Source organism: Sceloporus undulatus, chromosome 2 (assembly GCF_019175285.1).
Source record: "Sceloporus undulatus isolate JIND9_A2432 ecotype Alabama chromosome 2, SceUnd_v1.1, whole genome shotgun sequence".
Lineage (NCBI taxonomy): Eukaryota > Metazoa > Chordata > Lepidosauria > Squamata > Phrynosomatidae > Sceloporus > Sceloporus undulatus.
Genome location: NC_056523.1, coordinates 221379284 through 221400343, shown reverse-complemented (window position 1 = coordinate 221400343; position 21060 = coordinate 221379284). Strand labels below are relative to the sequence as shown.

Genomic DNA, 21060 nt, shown 5'->3' with positions numbered 1-21060 from the left:
GGTCACCAAGTGTCTCGCAGGCCAGGAGGCCTGATTAACGAGGGTCTTATTCCAGGGTTGGGAAAATCTGTGGAATAGTGGTTTGAGGCTGGACTACAACTCTAGAGACCAAGATTCAATTCCTGCTCAGCCATGTAAAACCACTGGGGTGACCAAGGCATGGCGGTCTCATCCTCGGGGAAGGCAATGGCAAACCTCCTCTGAAGAAACTTGCCAAGAAAACCAGGTAACAGGCTCACCTTACGGTCGCCATAGGTAGGAAATTGCCTATAGACAAGCAACCTTAGGCAAATGACACTCTCTCAGCCTCAAGAGGAACACAATGGCAACCTTCCTTGTGGAGAAAGTTTGTCTTGATAGGTTCTCCTTAAGTCAGAAACGACTTAAAAGAGCAACCAACCCTAGGGACCTTAGTCAAGTCACACTCTCTCAGCCTCCTCAGTGGAAGGCCATAGGCAAAGCCAGCTCTGACGAAACTCATCAAGAAAAGCCATGTAATAGGATCATCGTAAGCTGGAAGCTGCTTGAAGAAGGCAACCCACACAAGGGGCCGTAGTCAAGTCACACTCTCTCAGCTTCCTCAGTGGAAGGCCATAGGCAAAAAAACCCCAACCCCATCTGAAGAAAACCTTGACAAGGGAACCCCCATGATAGGTTAGCCTTAGGGTCCCCAATAATAAACTTTGAAGGCACTCCACAACAAAAGAAGCAAAGAAGGCAGGCAGCAAGAAGCCTCTGCTTGAGGCCTACTGCCTTCTGAGGCAACCTTAAGCCTGACCTAGAGTAAAGAAGAAGAAGAAGAGGGGGAGGGGGCGCGAGGGGGGAGGGGAGGGTTGGGTCACGTGGCCTCCTATGCCTAGTGGGCGGGGCAGTTCTCTCTCTCCCTCTCCCTTACTCCAAGCTGAGAGGAAGGGGGCGTGGCCTTTTGGCACGCGCTCGCTCGCGAGACTAGTGCCGGAATGCGCGCGCCGCCGCCTCCATAGTTTTGAAGCTGGGGAGGCGCGGGGGGGTACTTTCCCCCCATTTCCCTTCTCCTTCCATTAAGGCGAGAGAGAGAGACGAGAAGGAGGCGGGTGCGCATGCGCGGCGAAGAAGAAGACGGTGAGAGAGTGTCGTCGTGGAGATGAAGGGCAAGGGCTGCTGCTGATGATGATGGCTGAGTGGCTCGTGGCGCTGTCCAGGGCTGATCCGAAGGCGGTCTCGCCTCCTGCGTCTGAGGGGGAGGAGTGAGAGGGAAGAAAGGGTCGGAGGAGGGAAGGAAGCAAGCAAGCAAGCAAGCAAGCAAGCAAGCAAGCAAGCAAGCCCCTGTGGAGGACGAGAGGCTAAGCTCCCTTTTGCCTCCTCCTTCTCCTCGGTGGCCCCGCGTGGACGTGAGCGGGGTTGGAGAGAGAGAGAGAGAGAGAGAGGGGCAGGAAGTTTGGCGGGGAGGAGACGCCTCCCTCTTCTCCTCCTCCTCTTTCTGGGTTGGAGTTGCAGCAGCAGAGGCCTCCGCAGCAGCACCACGAGCAGCCGCCCTGCTGGAGCTGGACAGCGATTTTCCTGGCCCTCCTCCCCCCCGCGCCTGGGCCTCCCTCCCCGGCTGTGAGTGCGGGGTGGGGTTGGGAGAGACCTTGGCCTCTGCGGGGTGCCTCGGAAGGGATAGGGGTGGCTTCTGGAGGGGCTGCAAGGGGCTGGAGGGGAGCGGGCCTGGCTTTCCCTCTTAGGCTCTTCCCTCACCTCCAGCTTGAGTTGGGGGCTGGGCTGTGTGTGGGGCGAGCCTGGTTTCCATGGGGTGCCTTGAAGGAAAGGGGGCTTGAGGGTCTGCAAGAGGGCTGCAAGCGATGTGGGCCTTGCTTCCCTTCTCAGACCTTTCCTTCACAACCCTGCCCCCCCCAGCATGAATTGGAGGCTGAAGTGTAGGGGGCAGCTTGGTTTCCATGGGGTGCCTTGAAAGAAAGGGACCTGAGGGTCTGCAAGGGGGCTGGGTGGGTCTTGATTCCACCCCCCACACGTTTCTCTTGAAACCACCCCTCCCAGCATAAGTTGCCCCCCTCACACGTTTTGCTGGAAACTCTACTTCCCTCTCCATAAGTTCCCCCTTTCCTCATGGAAGGGGGAAACCCCCCTCAAAAATCCCCTCCCCAGTGTATCCTTTGAGGAAGGAAGGGGTCTCTGAGGAAGAGAGTTGGGGGGCAGGTGGGATGCCTGTGTGTTTGGGGAGTGGGAGTGAGTTTGGCCTCTATGTTTTGCCTTGAAGGGCGAGGGAGTGAGGGGCTGTAAGGGGTTTGGGGGGGGAAGGTGGGCCTCACAGACTGTCCCTTTACAATTCTCCCTCCCTATAAGGTCTCCCCTTTCTCTAGGGATGGGAGAGGAGCCCCCCCTCAACCTCCCTTCCCCATATATATATCTTTCTGTGCTGTGGAAGGGAGCTGGGGGTGATGGGGCTGTGGGGAAGGGGGTGGCCAGGCTCAGGGGCTGCAAGGGGGCTGGAGGTGCTGAGGAAGAGACGTGGGGGTCGGGGTGCCCTGTGAGGGGCAACTGAGCTTGGTTTCCATGGGGTGCCTTGAAGGGAGGGGGCCAATCAGGTTAGGGGGCAGACTTCACTCTTAGCAACTCTACCCCTCCCCCAGTGGCAGTGAGTTGGGGGGAAGAGAGCTTGGTCTTGAATGGAGGGAGACAGCCAGGCTTAGTGGGCACCTTGGTCCCCCCCCTACAGACATTACCCTCACAACTCTACCACCCTCAAATCCCCCAATGTGCATAAAAATCCCCCCTCACTCTATCTCTATATATCTTTTTTCCTGGAAAGATATATTGGGGGCTTTGAGGGGGATATATATATATATATATAAAGAGAGAGAGAGAGAGAGTCTACATTTGTTGTCTATATATAATCCCCCCCTCAAATCCCCCCAATTTACGAATATATCCTTCCAGGAGGAAAAGGGGTGCTGAGGAAGAAAAATTGGGGGGTTAGATGTGTACTTTTTGGCCTCTTGTTCCTTGCCTTGATCCATGGGGAGAAGGAAGGGTAAGAAAATATTACAGTACTATTATCGCTATTATTATTATCATCATCATTGGAGAAAAATCTTTGCAGAGTCACAAAGGGCGGGGATTCCTTTTACTCACACTGCATCCACACTGCAAAAAACAACCCGATTTGATAGTGCTTTTACTGCTATGCCTGCATGCTATGGGATTCCAACCCAACGACCATTCCTAGACTTCCACAGCATGGAGCCATGGCCCTGAAAGAGCTATCAGACTGGGTTAACTCTGCAAGGCGGATGCCCCCGTTGGGCCTGGAAGGTGCTGCTGCAGGGATTCCTTTACGTCTTTATTTCTGGAGGCTGGACTCAGCAGCAGCAGCCGCCTCTGCTTCTGCCTCCCCTCTTCCTCCACCTTCTCCTCCTCCTCCTCCTTTTATTCTTGTCTTTGGGAGTTGGCTCAGGAGAGAAAGGAAGAGTCCCACCCGGATTTGGGAGCCTCCTGGGGCCTTGTGTGTGTGTGTCTGGGGGGAGGAGAAGGGGGAGACTGGGCTGCTGTGGGTGGGGGAAAGGCTGGGCCAACCTTCGCCCTCTTCCACTTTTGGGGGGAAACCCCTGGAGGAAGGGAAAGTTGCCCTGGGGGTGCCCAACTTTGGGGAAAGGGTCCTTGAAGGGGCTGGAGGCAAGTCGAGGGCTAACTCGGGGCAGTTTGTGTCTGTGTGAGAGGCAGAGAGTTTTGCAAAGAGCCAGTGCTTTGTGCTTCTGTTTGGTATTTGAAGAAAATGGCCGAATGCCTATTTCTGGAATGCAGCAGCAGCAGCAGCAGCAGAGAAAGCTGATGGTAGGCAGCCATGGACGAATGGGTTTCTAAATTGCAAACTTTTGGGGCCTGGAGCTTGTGCAGTTCCTTTGCCTCAACGAGGAAGAACTAGGTAAGATGGATTAATATATATATATATATATATACTTTCTTGCAAATAAACCCAGGAGCTCTTTTTCCTTGACTGAACAAAAGGCATCCTTGAGAGTCTGAAAAGTTTTGGAAACTTTAGCAAACGGAGCTCCTTCTTGGCTTTTCTGGCAGAAGAAAGACTTCAGAGTTGTGTATGTAGGTCATGCGGCTCATTTGCGTTTAGGCCCAAAGGAAACCAGCATATTATTTAACCCCCCCTCCCCATCCCACGTGGTTAGTTTGCTAATTTCAGTAGATTTGGGCTGCAGCCACACTGCAGAAATAATCTGGTTTGACAACGCTTAAAATGCCATGGCTCAATGCCTTTGGGAGTCTGGAAATTGTAGTTTGTTGTGGGCCTCTGCTCTTGGGCTGCAACAAACTACAATTCCCAGAATTCCGCAGCATTGAGCCATGGCAGTTAAAGTGATCTCAAATCAGATTACTTCTGCAGGGCTGATGCAGCCTTAGCTTGCTAAGGAACCAGCATACATACATTTGGTTTTTGTTTAGTACTTTAGCAGGGACTGTTCTTTCTCTACTGCCCCCACCCCTCCATTAAAATTTAAAATATAAATCCTTAACCACTCAGTGATGCATGATGCAAAACATGATGCAAATCCTTAGCCACACAGTGATGCATTTTGCTGCATGACAGTTACTATATTAGTTTGGAAGAATTTCACTTGGGCTATGCTTGTTTACCTATTAACTCTGGTGAGCTTCGGTGCTCAATATTGAGCTTATACAGCATACTCATTACCCAGAATAAAGAGAGAGAGACTCATCCACATGGACAATCTTGAGGGAAGTCTGACCTTTGAAAAGTTACTTGCGATGAGTGAATTGTTAAGCAGGATAACTGGATATATGGCCCAGTAGTCTTCTAAAACACCGTGGATAGCTCACCGGACACAGATTTCATTTCATGCGTAAACTGGATTTGTCTATTCCCATTATTTCCTGCTTACAAGATTAATGCAAATTTTAGATGGACCCTTTGTTCTGAGACTGCAGAACAGCAGTTGTGAAATTAATGGAACATCATAGGAGTTCTGGCCTCTAATCTCAACTCCCAGGAACTTTTGCCCAAGGTTACTTGCATGAATTTTTGTAGTCTTTGGTGCACTTTCAGGTTTTTTAGCCAGTGGAAAAATGATGGCCTTTTTTCTCCCCCAAAATAGTGTTTGTGTGTGTGTGTGTGTGTGTGTGTATGAAATAGAATATATATGTGTGTGTGTGTGTGTGTGTATATATAATGCATATACAGTCATCACTCCATATTTGCGGCTTTGATATTTGCAGATTTGATTATTCACGGATTTGATTAATATGTTCTCTCTAGGACTGTCTAGGTCCTCCAGTGCAACTCTGTGGTCAACTTGAACTAAAAGTTGCACTGAAAGACCATTTGTAGCTACTCCAGTGCCATTCTATGGTCAGTGTATGTTGGACATTGACCACAGAGTTGCCCTGGAGGACCTAGAGATTCCTAGAGAGGTGTCCTCTCAGGTAAAAACAGTGTTTTGGTTATTTGCGGTTTTTCCATATTCACGGGGGTCTTGTTCCCCTAACCCTAGCGAATATGGAGGGACAACTGTAAACCAAAAATTAACTAACATTGAATCATGAGGATGGAAAAGACAAAAAATTACTTAACTCATTGTCAGTTATTCTCCCTCTCCGTCAACATATTTCTACATGTTATATCTGTTAAACATTGCTTATATCAACTTTCCTTCTAGTCTAGTATTTCTCTAAGGCTTTAGGAACTTCCGATATTTTTTTTAACCAATTTTCTCACTATTCTATCTGTTTTGATGACTTTCTCCTTTGTTCTTACCCTTTTTTGTTACTTTCTCTCTCAGTGTCACCTAATCTTATATGGCATAATGTATATTCTTTATAATCAGATGTCTTTAACCTTTTCATCTATATGTTGATCTTTCTTCAAATCATAGCTCTTAAAATTGACCATTTCCCCATGAAATGGGAATATTAATCCCCCTGTAATAATTGTGATGCTAAATTTAGGGAGTGATTTGTGGGGGTTTATTCTTTTGAGTGGCAGTTTTCCTTATAAGAATTGGGAACTTACTTCCATTTACTGAATTTGCAGTCGAATAGGCACAGACACCTCATAAATATCAGGAAAACATACTTTCTGTGTGACATTCCCTGTTAAATCCTATGCACATGCATATCTGTTCTGCATGATTGCTACTCAGCGTGAACGTCTGAACCTCTCTCTTTAATTACCCCTCAATTGAAATTCTTTCTGCATATGCAAAAAGGATCTTGTAGCACCTTGGAGACTAAAGAGAGTAGTTGGTAGAATGAGCTTTCCTAGACTTGAGTATCCTAGGAAAGTTTACTCAAGTTTAAACATGTCTGAGGAAGTAGGCTCAAATCCACAGAAACTCATGCTACCAACTTCTTTCTTTCAGTTAGTTCCAAAACGCCCTGCAGAAATAATTCAGTTTGAGACCGCTTTAACTGCCCTGACTCAATGCTAGGTAATGCTCACACATGTTGTGAGACATTTAGCCTTCTATGTTAGATAGTTCTGGTGCCACAATAAACTTACCGTTTCCAGGATTCCCTAGCACTGATCCAGGGCAGTTAAAGCAGTCTCAAAACTGGACTATTTCTGCAGTGTGTTTTGGACCTTAGTCTCAAAGGTGCTTAGAGGATCCCTTTGCATGGCTTTGTCTTTGAATTCTTAATGCATATGGCACTAAGAGGCCCACTTTACTTGGTAGAGACTTCTGTGTGCTAAACATACACACCCCAACTAGCTGTGTCAAGTGACTGGTGTTCTCTGGCTTAGAAGTTTTAATGTCATAGTTTTTTGTGGGTTTTTCAGGCTATGTGGCCATGTTCTAGCAGCCCCGAAAAACCCACAAAAAACTATGGATGCCAGCCATGAAAGCCGTTGACTTCACAGTTTTAATGTTGAGAAATAAAGTGTACTCAGCAGCTAATAGCTAGAAATGTCCTTTGTCTTGGCTGACACTGATTGGTTGTCCCTTCTCTTAGTATTTAATGCTGAAATGTTGGGCCATTTTTCAGCAGAGGAGTAGAGGTCCCCACACAAGATCAGACATAGCTGTCAGCCATTGTGCTGAATTCTAGGATATGTTCTGGTATATTTCTCTTTTTGTGATACTTTGGAAAAGACTGTATTACAACTTTGTTTAAGTCTTATTTATATAGAAGCACACAACTAAAATGAGCTTCCATCAACTTTGTTTCAAAATTTACATGATTAATTTCAAATAGTTCATATCTATGTATTTAAGACTCATTATAAAGGTGAATTTATAAATATTGTTAGGATTAGTCACCAGACCAAGCAAATAATATTAAAGCATTGATTTTACAGAACTGTTACAGAGGATTCTGCAATACTGATTATAACTCCCACACAATTAATCATAGAATCATAGCGTTGGAAGAGACCACAAGGGCCACCGAGTCCAACCCCCTGCCATGCAGGAACTCTCAATCACAGCCCAGGATTTCCTCTGCCCCATCCCGGATTCGCCCCTTTTCACTCGCTGCCCCTCACTCCTGGAACCTTCTTCCCCCGCGAGCAAGAGCCATCACTTCTTTAACCAGCTTCAAAACGGAGTTGAAGACCATTCTGTTCAGGGCAGTGTTCCCAGGCATTGCATAATTGTCACTTGCTATTTGATGTTCTTTTCTTGCCTGTTTTATTGAATCATTTCCTGTATAGCTATGTATTTTATATGTATTATCCTACTAGAGATGCCCCTTCCCCACCACCACTCCCTCTGTGTCGTGTCTTTCTAGATTGTAAGCCTGAGGGTAGGGAACCGTCCAATTAAAAAGATTGTATGTACAGCGCTTTATAAATAAAGGTTAATAATAATAATAATAATAATAATAATAATAATAATAATAATAATCAAAGCATCCCCAACAGATGGCCATCCAGCCTCTGCTTAAAGACCTCTAAGAAAGGAGACTCCACTACACTCCATTGAGGGAGTGTGTTCCACTGTCAAACAGCCCTTACTGTCAGGAAATTCCTCATAATGTTAAGGTGGAATCTCTTTTCCTGTTGCTTACATCTATTGCATCCTAGTCTCTGGAGCAGCAGAAAACAAGCTTGCTCCCTCCTCAATATGACATCCCTTTAAGTATTTAAACAAGGCTATCATATCACCTTCTCTTCTCCAGGCTAAACATCCCCAGCTCCCTAAGTCTTTCCTCATAGGGCATGGTTTGCAGACCCTTCACCATTTTAGTTGCCCTCCTTTGGACTCACTCCAGTTTCTCAATGGCCTTTTTGAATTGTAGTGCCCAGAACTGGTCACAGTATTCCAGGTGGGGACTGACCAGAGCAGAATAGAGTGACACTATTACTTCTCTTGATCGAGACACTATACCTCTATTGATGCAGCCTAAAATCGCAATGGCCTTGTTAGCTGCCGCATCGCACTGTTGACTCATGTCCAACTTGTGGTCTACTAGGACTCCCAGATCCCTTTCACACGTAGTTTCATTCAGCCGGGTATCACCCATCCTATATCTGTGCATTTCATTTTTCCGCTCTAAGTGCAGTACCTTACATTTCTCTATGTTCAAATGTTTATAAGAAATGGTGAAAGTAAAATATCTATGCTGAATAACATTATGTAATTATAAAATATATGTGAAGAGGATTCAGACAACTGTACTGTTCTAGAGTTCTCTTCCAGAAGTTTAAATAATAGGCAAGCAACAGCAAAACTTGAAAATAATTCTCTTGCTTTAAAACGTAATGGCTGTACTACAGAGTAGGAATGCTTGCTCCCGGATGGGTAGGAGTGAAGGAGTTCCAGTTTCTACACTGCAGATATAATGCAGTTTGACGCTGCTTTAACTAGCATGGCTCAATATTGTTGATTTCTAGGAGCTGTCATTTTGTGAGATATTTCATCTTCTCTGTCGGGGAACTCTGGTGCCACAACAAACTACACATCCCAGAATTCCATAGCATTGAGCCACTGCATTATTTCTGTAGTGCAGATCATATCCTAGAGAGCAGTGAAGTATCAGCTTAGCAAAGGATTTGATTAAAAGCTTAGCTGTGGAATATTATCAAACAATTGATCACAGTGGCTTGATTTGCAGACAATTCTTAGGATAGCATTTGTTTAGCTAACTGTGGTTGGTTTGAACCTTTTGATTCTACACTGGCTAATGTATTATGCTTTATATTTTGGTAACAAAATATAATTTAAAACTATGTTTTGAATGTGGTTTTTCAGACCTAGCCTGCTTTAGCTATGGTTTGTCATTATATCCAGTTGCCAGAATTCTGCCATGGTTCCTGGTACATTTATGTGTTCAATCCTTTTATCTTATTATGTTGTCCTCAGGCTAAATTTCTTCCACTTTTTCTGAGCTACTCATTCATCTTGGCAACAGGGTTCTTTCCATATCAAACTCCCATGAGCTCAAGGCAGAAATGAAATCTCACCTCTGAATGGTAAACAAAACATTTTGGCCATGTCAAAACAGCATTAGCTTAGAAGGGAAAGTCTCATTTCACACATTCAAGTAGAACACAAAATTCACAGTCCTACCTTCTGCAGATAAGCCCATTAAAAACAAAACAAATCATGTACAAACCAGAGGTGTAAGATTTCCAGAACCTTTGAATCCAGAATTGGGGGGAAACAATCCCTTACATTTCTCATTTTTTTCCAGAAAAAAATGGAACTTTTTTTTGGGGGGGGGAATGATTTTTTTAGCTCCCTTTACAAATTGATGGCCAGTTTTTAACTTTATAAAAATAAATTATGTTCTATAACTTGGTTTGGATTAAAAAGATCATGTTTAGCATATTAAAAGTTCAGCATGATCATAGAATAATGATTGAATGTACTTTTTTAAAAATTACAAGTGGAACTACAAGGTGCTGAACTGTAAGGAATACAGTTGCATCCAGACTGCAGAAATAATCCAGTTTGACACCGCTTTAATTGCCAGGGCTCCATGCAATGGAATTCTGGGCACTGTTGCGGATGTCTGGTGCCACAACAAACTACAATGCCCAGAATTCCATCACATGGAGCCCTGGCAGTTAAAGCGGTGTCAAACTGGATTATTTCTGCAGTTTGGATGCAGCCAATATAAACTGTAATGAACCTCTGTGGTTTTTCCAGTTGGTGCGAACCAGGCAAACAACCCCAACAAGAACAGTAACCAATAATTTTAGGAAAACAGCAAGTTATTTAGTCTCCTCTAGTCCTCCATAGTTTCATGTCCAGCCATAAAACGCTAATTCCTATAAAAAGAACTGTGAAGGGGGAACCAAGGTGAGGAATTAACAATGATCTGATACTGTATAACAGTGCTTCTCGGGCTTATCTGAAGTGGGGGAACTAGCTCCCCTTCCCGGAATGTGCCAAGGGCCAGTACTGTAATTGTGCCCCTTGGCTACAATTGTTCCTTTCTTCCCCAGAAACTTTCTGTGGACTGGCAGCTGATGGCTTGCTCACTACTTTTTAGCACTGGTGTATGGACTTCCAGCAATGTCTATGTGCTGCTACATATAATTAGGGAGTATAAATACATGAACATCTTGTCTCAAACATTGTATTCATTATTCTAAAATGAAATATTCCCTATTCCTTTTTAAAACTATATATATTCTGTTTTCTTTTTGGGCTTCTGCATTTCTTATGCAAGCATGCAGGGAAACCTTATAACAACTTCCAACACAGAGAGAGAACAAGTCCTGCAAAGAAGCATATGTAGGACAATAGAAAGCAAAAGGGAAAAAAAACCCACAACTTTATGAGCACACTCACCACAAAATATAACATATAAAATGCAGGGAATTGACAACTAAACAGACAAATGAACAAAACACATCTACAAACTTTGTGATATTATCTGGATAAGGCAAAGGGGGCACAAACCAGGCATTTTGGCCAGATAAGAAACAGCTATTCTGCTTGTTTTCAGGACTATCGGTAGCTTGCTCAAGAACCCACAGTGAAAGCATATCTTGGAAGAGCACTGAATATAACCAGTTTGTCTTAAAAGTGTATTTGTTTAATGTGATTTATATCCCTCCGTTTGAATTTTGGTCTTGATTAAATCGTCTTTGTTGTTGGAAGGGTTCTTGGTTTTTGATATGATAGCATAGGTTTCATAGGCCTGCAACTTAGGAAAACCTTTGTCCTTTTTCTTTTACAGAACTGTTACTATGGCAATGCAAGTGCTCGGACAGTCTGGTGGCAGCAGCCTATTTTCTGGCAATACTAACCTCAACATGACTTTGTCAAATGACATGTATGACTTTTCTGAACTTTCCAAAGCCGAGCTGGCAGCTCCTCAGCTTATTATGTTGGCAAATGTAGCCTTGACAGGAGAAGTTAATGGCAACTGCTGTGATTACATGGTTGGTGAAGAGAGGCAAATGGCCGAACTGACAACTGTGGGCAATGCCAACTTTTCAGATAGTGATGGAGAAGGAATGGATGATGCACAGGCTGTGGAGCGTGGTCATGAAGACCTGAATGATATAGATATGAGAACCCTCGGATCTCCTGATGTTCGTAACATTGAAACTGCAGAAACGACAGAGTCTTCTAGTTCTCTTACTTGTAGTCTAGACAAGGGTTATCAGATGGCTTCCAGTTGCCAGTTGTCAGGTACCCCAGATGATTTCCAGTTATCAGGTGATTCACAAGGCTTTGAGTTGTCAGGTGACCCAGAGGGTTTTGATTTGTCAGATGTCCCGGAGGGCTTCCAGTTACCAAATGCCCCAGAGAGTGTAGATGATAGAGGTAAAAGCCTGAAGAACAAACCGTTTCGTTGTAAGCCATGTCAGTATGAGGCAGAATCGGAACAGGAGTTCGTCCATCACATTCGGGTGCACAGTGCTAAGAGATTCATTGTGGAAGAAAAAACAGAAAAGCATAGCCAAGTTGACTCAAGCACTACAGATGAAGTTGATTTCTCCAAGGGTCCCATAAGATGTGATCGCTGTGGCTACAACACTAATCGGTATGATCATTATCTGGCTCACTTGAAACATCACAATAAAGCAGGAGAAAATGAGAAAGTCTACAAATGTACAATTTGCACATACACAACAATCAGTGAATACCATTGGAAGAAGCACCTAAGGAATCATTTTCCACGGAAAGTGTACACGTGCTTACAGTGCTCCTACTTCTCGGATCGGAAGAATAACTATGTGCAACATATTCGAACACATACAGGTGAGTGATGTCTCTCCATTTCTTAAGACTAGTTGTAATCAATATTTGTGTGCGTTCATCATTGTATTACAACTTGTGTGCTATGGCTGTAACATTTTCTAATTTTAAATAAGCTGTTGGTTTGTGTGTATTCATCTTTTTGTGTTGACAGATAAAATAATATACCTTAACTGAACTGATTATATTTGTACCTCTGCTCCAGCTTGATAGGATTGACTGTTCTTACTATATTAGCAACTCATTAAGATTAATTAATTCTAGAAACATGTTTTTGTCAAGGAACAAAACCCCAAACAAACCCCTTACAGAATATATTAAGGATGCTGTGTTTGTTTTCACTCATATTCATTGATACACAAAACACTTTACAGTGAATTAATGTTTTCATTTTGGTATGCCCTGAATATATGGGTCCACAGGAAAATCTCCCATTTTTCTACAGCTGCATGACTCTGACTTACTTGGCTAACAGAAATGTGTGGACATAGAAAAGGAAAGCCGATTAATCAGCTTTATTACAGTCACAGATAGATGTGGATATATGTTTTGAACTACTTGTTGACTAGAATGAAGACCTTAAGCTTCAATCTACTGTCATTTTTATTATAGAAAAAAGGTTTTGACTGTAATAGAATTACTCCAAAGCAAACAGTTTGCAGGGTGCAGATCAAATGTTAATATATGAACTTTATTTAAGGTTAGTTTTTATAGTACAAAAATTGCAATGGTTTCTAAGTCAACTTAAAAAAAATGGATCATGCCAGTCTGTAAAGGATAGGTTTGTCAAAAGCTATTCATAGTGAAATGCTTTCTTTCTGTTCAGAGGCACTCTTTGAGTTCCAGATGCTGGGGACAGATAGTTTGAGAGGTTCAAAAGTTATGCAGGTGCCATTGAATATGGATTGATAAAATTTAGCTATTCCTGTTTTATACAGTATTCTTCATAACAAAACAAGAGTTTATGTCAAATGTGAATTGTCTCTAATATTAACTGAAATTTGTAAAAGAAACTCTTCTTCCTGTATCATGTTGCTGCAACAGTTTAGATCTGTGTGTTTTAAAAACTTTTCAGAAGTGAAAAATATAGAAAAATGTTCTTTCAGAGTTTGACCGAATTTGATTCAGTTCCAGTTTTGGGGGAAAATAGTGTTTAAACAAGGTGATAGATAAATTGAAGTAAACTTCAGTTGTGGGTCTGCTGTTGAAAATTGCAGTAATGAAACCACTACAAAGCGCCATGTGCAAATTCTACCAGTTAGGGCTGTTTTATTTATCTTGTTTTCACATTAGAAAATACATTTTGTTGTATCACAGGCAATGACAACTTTTTAAAAGTCTCAGGCTCTGCACTCTGAAGAAATAATGCAGTTTAACATCACTATGGCTCAGTGCTGTGGAATTCTGGAATTTGTAGTTTGGTGAGAGACTTAGCCTTCTCTTTCAGAAACCTCTAGCGCCACAACCAACTAGAATTCCCAGAATTCGATAACATTGAGCCATGGCAATTAAAGTGGTGTCAAACTGCATTATTCCTGCAGTGTGGTTGCAATCTCAGTTTACTCCAAGTATATGCTAATAACACACACACACACACACACACACACACACACACAAATAGCTTTAATAAGAGAGCAATGGAAGTTCGTGCTTTTAAGAAAATCCTCACTACAGATAAACAATTAGCTTTTCTCTGCTTAGCCAGTCTTATTTGCTTGTGTAAATACCTTTTAAAACATTTAGGAGAAAACTACTGTCTTTACAAATAGACAACAGAAAGATAACAAAACTGCCAAAATGAACTAAAAGTTCTGCTACTTGAAATGAAATGTAATTTCGCAATCCCGTCAGAAAACATTTATCTGAATTAGAACTGAAAAAAGTAACTGGGATAATTTTAGTATTTGCAATTCCCACATAGAGTTTTCCCCACCTCTAGTTTCCATCAGAATAATGATACAATGGGATATAATGGGATATAAAGAAGAATAACAACAATGGGATATAGAATATACTCTTTCAGCATGATAAAATAAGGTGTCCATATATTTCCCCCCGGTTGTTGTTGTTGTTGTTGTTGTTATTATTATTATTATTATTATTTAAAAAAACACTGTGTACAGATAGACGTTTTGTAAGACAATCTACAACTCTGGAGACAAGGGTCTGAGTCCCAGCTCGGCATGAAACCCATTGATAACTTTAGGCAAGTCACAGGTGCTCAGCTTCAGGAAAGGTAATGGCAAACTTCCTCTGAACAACTCTAGGTTCGTGTTAGGGGCATTGCTGCTGCCTCCATTTTTTCAAGCAACTCATATATGTTGATCCAGGTTTTAGGATCTTTTCTGCATAATCTTTTTTACATAGACAAATAGATGCAGTAGATATATTTCTCTCTTCTTATACACCTAGTAATGGCTTTGACTTACAAATAAAGGGCCTCCAAGAGACTCTGTTATTAACAGACCTGTCTTACAAACTCAGGACTTTTAAAAAAAGATTTTATTGAGTGTTAAAAACATATATTTACAACAAAAAACATGAATTCACATACCAAACACTAAACAAACAATGTAAACATTTAATCAACACAAATATACTAAAGCTCAAACATCCATCTAAAATGACTTCCTCTCCTTTATCTTGAAGATTTCTTTCAAAAGTTTTCATTTTGTTTGTATAGACAACGTTTTTCCTCATTCTGTTTTAAACCAGTTCTAAATATATTATTAAACAGTATTTATAGTATATTTTTATTATCCATACATTTTTGATTGTTTCAGGACCATGATTTCCTTGACTGAGTAAAGCACCTGTGTTGTGGTCTTCCTCTTTCCTTACTTCTTTCCACTCTACTGAACATTACAATTTTCCCACCATGTTATAATTTCGCATGATTTGGCCAAGATACAATAGTTCAGTCATTTTGTTTTCTAGTTAGAATTCAGGCCTGATGTTCTCTTGTACCCATTTCATGGGTGGGTTTTTTTGGCAGTCTATGATATCCATGGAACTATTCTTCAGCACCACATTTCATTGATTCCCCCCCCCCCCCGGCCCCACACACACACACATTCTGGCTTTCTTCGCTGTCATATCCATACATAAGAACTGAACTACTGTGGCATGGATGATCCCAAGTTTGGTATTTAGTGTTGTGTCTTTACATTTGAAGATCTTACCTAGTGCCTTTCACAGCTGCCCATTCAAATTTTAGTGTTCTTATTTCTTGACTGCAGTCTTCATTTTCATTGATAATTGAACTTTGGTACAGTACACAGAATATTTAACAATTTTGATGCCTTTATCATCCCCTTTAAAGTTACATAGATCTATGATCATTGTTTTTGTTTTCTTAACATTAAGTAGTAACTCTGCTTTTGCATTGTCGTCCTTAACTTTCACTGTAATTTGATTTTAATTCTGTGCGTAAGTAAAGTACTGATTAAAAGTTGATTTTGTGCAATGTGATAACAATTATCGGTAACAATTGATGGTAACAATATGATAAGAAGCTGAATTTATATTTGGAGTTGTGTGCCTCATTGTGATCTTTTTTCCCCTTGTGCTGGCCGATCTACTACTCAATGAAGAAGTAAGTCATTAAAAACATAACTGTGTGAAGCAGACTACAGTCATCCCTCCATATTTGCGGCTTTGATATTTGCGGCTTTGATTATTCACGGATTTTGTTAATATGTTCTCTCTAGGACTGTCTAGGTCCTCCAGTACAACTCTGTGGTCAACTTTAAATAAAAGTTGCACTGAAAGACCATTCGTAGCTACTCCAGTGCCATTCTATGGTCAGTGTATGTTGGACATTGACCACAGAGTTGCACTGGAGGAACTAGAGATTCCTAGAGAGGTGTCCTCTCAGGTAAAAACAGTGTTTTGGTTATTTGCGGTTTTTCCATATTAACAGGGGGCCTTTTCCCCTAACCCTAGCGAATATGGAGGGACAACTGTACATACTAAAGCAAGAATCATTCTTAAGAGATAAGAGGAAAAAAGGGAACCCCTTTGCCACAATATAGTAGTTAGTAAGGTTCTTTGCTCCTGTAACAAAACTAATAGCTTATATAAGATTACAGTAACTACTTTTGCTGTTACACCTTTTGCCTCCCCATAGATCTGAGCCACACTACTGTAATTGGCATGCCAAAAAACCCACGTTGAAGTGAATAGAAGCTCTATGTACCCCTTTCCCTGCAGAGTGCAGGAACCATTTTGGATCAGGAGTGCTGCACTATTTCTGGGGGAAATGATGCACACAAGGGTGTACCATGTGATTTATGGAAGTTTGGCTTGTTGTCACAAGTGTATGTTACCTAGAAAGATTTTTAAAGTAAGAAAGCTTCTTTTGCGGTTCCCCCTCCATACATGTCTAGGGATGCCACTTGATTAATATTAGAAACAGTAGACGTGGGCTGCATAACAGAATAGTAGGACACAAATTAGTATCACAGTCTGATTATTGTAATAATTTTGAAGGCACCTTTTGATTTTACTGTAATTTAGATAGAAAATGCAAGTTTCAGACTGTTCTAGTGCAGCTTTCCCCCACATTTTGGCTTTTGGAATAAAAATATGTTTCTTTTCAATGTAATGCAACTTTAAGTGGTGCTAAAAGCTATTCTGAATACTGAAGCATGTAGAATACTGTAACTTATTTTCTGAAAAGTATGGTGTATGCATGCCTCGATTGGTAAAGGCAATTGGAATGATGTCATGACCCAACTCTTAACCACCCCATCATCGTCGTCGTCATTACATCCCACCTTTGATCCAATACTTAAGCAGCACACAGCCTAATTAAAAACAGTGTTCGTATTCTAAAATACAATTAAACCAATCATGTTTAACCATCCACTGTATAAAAGCACATCGTAGTACACCGCTCTCTTTTAAAAGCGCCCCCTTTCAACCCTCTGTCAAGTAAAAATGTCCTTCACTGCCAACAGAAGAAAACTGCATTTTAAATCAAAAACACAATCTTTGCCCTCTCGTTCCATTGAAGTAAATGGGGGTTTATATGATTGTCTGAACATGGTCCTTCATTATTTATGAAGTGTGACCCATCTGTTAGTCCATATGCTATATAATTAATTTTGCTTTTGGAGTTTTTTTCTATGTAGGATAGGTTCTGACATTTAGATTTTGTTTGTTTCAGAGAAGCCCCAATTTGACTTGATACTTGTAGGATGGTTGACTTGGAGCCCAAACAGACAGGCCAAAATAAAGCTCCTTCAGGTTACTTTGAAGGTATGTTGTTTAAATGATGCATGTGTCCTAAGAGGCCGGAAGAGTGCGGCTTTGAGGCAGCTTCCGGCCTCTTAAGATGCGTGTGTCATTTAAACAGCATACTTCCAAAGTGATCCGAAGCAGCTTTATTTTGGCCAGTCTGTTCGGACCCTTAGGGGCTATAAACAGGCCTACAAACACAGGCAGAAAGCATTTTGTCACCCTAATTTGTTGTTGTCATGAACATCCCCATTTCCATGTTTGGGGTTGTCTCAGCAGTTGTGCAGTCATCTCTACTACTGGATTCGAAACCAGGAGGGTAAAGTCTAAGGTTGGTAGCTGTGTGGAGCAAGAAAGGCAGATGTGTCAAAGAAGTGTTGGACATCATGATCTCAAAATACTTTGATTTGTTTTCAGACTAAGACTGTTAACGTCATTGCCGGATATATTTTTTATTAATTAAAACTTAATAGCTACCATAAGTCCTGTTAATTTCAGTGACTTTACTCCGAGGCTGATTAAGCCCGTATCCTTCCCTTTGTGAAGTAATCAGATCCAACTGGCAACAACCCACATTTGATGAGCAGAAGTGTTAATTGTTAGGTGAAAGATGCCAGGATTTTAAAAGATAATTCGTGTTTGAAGCATTGCTATATATATTGGGCTGAATGCGGAAGGAATCTGCATATAGTTCTGAACTAGTGCTAATATGAAACAACATTTTCTCTCATAAGCCTGTCTTTCTTAGTTGTTGGTTTGATCTTTATAAGCAGAGCAAAGATTTTTTAAAAACTTAATTTCTTTTTAATGCTGTTTGTTTCCCAGGAGAACGTCCCTATCGGTGTACTATGTGTCCTTATTCAAGTTCTCAGAAGACTCACTTAACTAGACACATGCGGACTCACTCAGGTTGGTTAAAAGGCATTTCAAGAGCATTATGGTGGTTAGGATATGTTGTATTTTTTTTTAATGTGCTGACAGTAATGTCTGCAAGCCTCATATGGTCTTTGAATATTTTCTCACCACAAATAGCTACGTGATAATAGTGTAGCACTACATGGGCAAAAAGAAACCTTGGCTGGCAGGACAGTTTGTTTTGCTGACAGTTGTTAAATAGTACATAAAGTTAGTGATGGTCACATATCAAAGTAGTACAGTGCGCCTGCGCTCAAGCTGCGGGGGGCGCAAGGGGCGGTACATCCCATTCAAATGAGTGGGGCGTGTGCCTGTGGCTCCCCGCACGCTCTTGCGCTGCCGCGCCACCGCACACAAGCCCCATTCAAATGAATGGGGCTTGAGCATAGGCGGAATTCACCTTACACGGGGGGGGGGGTGTCTGGAACGGATCCCCTGTGTAAGGCAAGGGCCCACTGTATTTCAATAATTCTTGAAACTTTTTGTAAAACATATACAAGTAAAAAATTAGGACCTATCCTAATTCAACCTATCTTGTGGCTGGAAGATGTTTCCTGTCCTTCTTTAATTAAGTATATTTCTATATTTGGGACTTACCTTGCCTTTTTTGGATCAAACACTGAAGCTAGTATGCATGTGTGGGGAAAGCTACTCATACATTCTGTGACTGTACCTTAAATTATATACCGTATGTTATTATTGTTCTCAGAAATGGCTGCTTTAGAATTGGTTAAAATACGTTCCACCTTGTCTTCTCTCTCTATCTCAAAAATGTGCTGGCCCAAATCATTGGTAGCTGTGTATCTAGCAGAGGTTTGGAATAGATGGCTCTTGCGGTGCCTTCCAGCTCTTTAAGATTCTGTGATTCTAATGTATCTATCTCAAATGCTGCAAATCTCTAAAAATTCAAATTTCAGAGGTACACATCAGCTAAAAATTATGATACCATAAGTTAATGCCTTATCCTGAAAAATATCAAAATAGGGATAGTTGATTTAATGACAGCAGTTATTGACCATCTTCTTTAGATCAGTGTGTAGAGAGATCTTATAGCACCTCTGAAGCTAACTGAAAGAAAGAAATTGGCAGCATGAGTTTTTGTAGATTTCAGTGTAGGGCCATTCAGTTAGGTACAATAGTGACAGTGGCTGACATGTTAAACAAATGAATCCTGCCAGCACCCCCCCCCCCCAAATAGAGGCAAGTAAAAATCCTAAAACAGTTCAAAATTAAATTTGTGTTTGGTTTTTTTTAAAAAAACTTTATTGGGGCAAGCTACATGTTATGCTGCAGTAACATGTAATGAAGCACTATAATGTAACGAGGGTAGGGAACTCTCAAATTAACAACCTGTACACTGCTCTGAGAGATTTTGTGGCTGAAGAGTAGGGTATAAATATTCTAAATAAATCAGTGCCAGTGCACCCATCTCCTTTCATAGTATATCTGTGGGAGTGGATGTTTGAAGGTAAAGACTTGGCGCTTTGCATTTGATAGCAATGATTGCTAGAAACTCATCTGTAAACATGACAGTGAATCTGTTCTGTTTATTGTAGTCTGAACCTTCCAGGCTGTTGTTATTATCTGCCTTCGAGTCGATTCTGACTCAAGGTGACCCTGTGCATGAGATATCTCCACGACCCCTATCTTCCACTTTTCTACCTAGTTCCTGCAAGCCCATGACTGTATCCCCCCTGATTGAGTCAATCTATCTGGCATGTGTTCTTCCTCTTCTACCCTCTATCTTTCCTAGCATTATTCTCTTTTCCAGTGATCCATGTCTTCTCATTAAATGGCCAAAGTATGTCAGCCTCAATTTAATCATCTTGGCTTCTAAGGAGATCTCTGGCTTTACTCTCAAGTTCTGTCCTGAGCAATACTTTTTTCTGCCACCACAGACTTCCCACTTTGCATTTGACAGCACTGATTGATGGAGGCTCCTTTATAAATGGGGCAGTGAATCTGTTTTTTCATATTCTAGTCTCAACTTTCAAGGTTCTATCCAGGAACTATCCTGGATCCTCAGTTTTACCCCCCACAAATAGACTCGGAACCATGGACAGCTCATTTGAACCTCATACTGAAAGACAGAACAGATTCATTGTCTCATTGACACTGGAGCCAAACAGCTGCCACTGTTTGCAAGGACCCAGAACTGGCAGGACAAAAAGGGGCTGGGTGTATGCATGCAGTGCTTTAGAGAAAGAAAGATGGTAATGTGGTAATGGTACTCCCTTCATTTCTCCTTTCAAGTGCCCTTCCTTCAAATGCCCTGCAGAGAAGAAGGGAGTACAGTACAGTGAGCTGCACTATATGTGGACGCATTTTACGCAGAAGCTGCACAGGGAGGAAAGCAATGGTGTGTGCCCATGGCGCATGTGCACCGCGCCACCACAGGCACACACCCCAATATCTCCTATGGGGCTCGAGCCTCAAATTGAAAGATATAGGAACCCCTCCCCATTTGCTAGGGTTAGGGGCACAGGACCTCCGTGAAAGTGGAAGAACTACAAATAACAAACCACTTTTTTATAAACCTGAGAGAATACCTCTAGGAATCTCTAGGGCTTCCAGCGCAACTCTGTGGTCAACATCTGCTGGAAATTGACCATAAAATTGTTCTGGAGGACCTACAAATGTCTAGAGAAGTGTTTTCTTTAGGTCCTCCAGTTGGCTATTAGCATTCATCTATGGTCAACTTCCAGAAGAGTCACACCCTAGAGATTCTTAGCAAGAA

General features: G+C 41.9%; 1 protein-coding gene across 6 annotated transcripts in view; it reads left to right on the top strand.

Moving 5' to 3' along the window:
• The first annotated feature begins 962 nt into the window (after positions 1-962).
• The window catches only part of REST (RE1 silencing transcription factor), a 26497-nt gene continuing 6399 nt past the window's right edge, over positions 963-21060 (top strand). For 2 of the 6 annotated variants that reach the window (XM_042451103.1, XM_042451097.1), the window contains exons 1-3: positions 1111-1581; positions 11140-12170; positions 18234-18317. In XM_042451103.1, coding sequence (XP_042307037.1) covers positions 11150-12170; positions 18234-18317 — 1105 coding nt within the window. In that variant the 5' untranslated portion in view covers positions 1111-1581; positions 11140-11149. The other 4 variants (XM_042451100.1, XM_042451102.1, XM_042451099.1 and 1 more) reach the window with 4 other exon arrangements.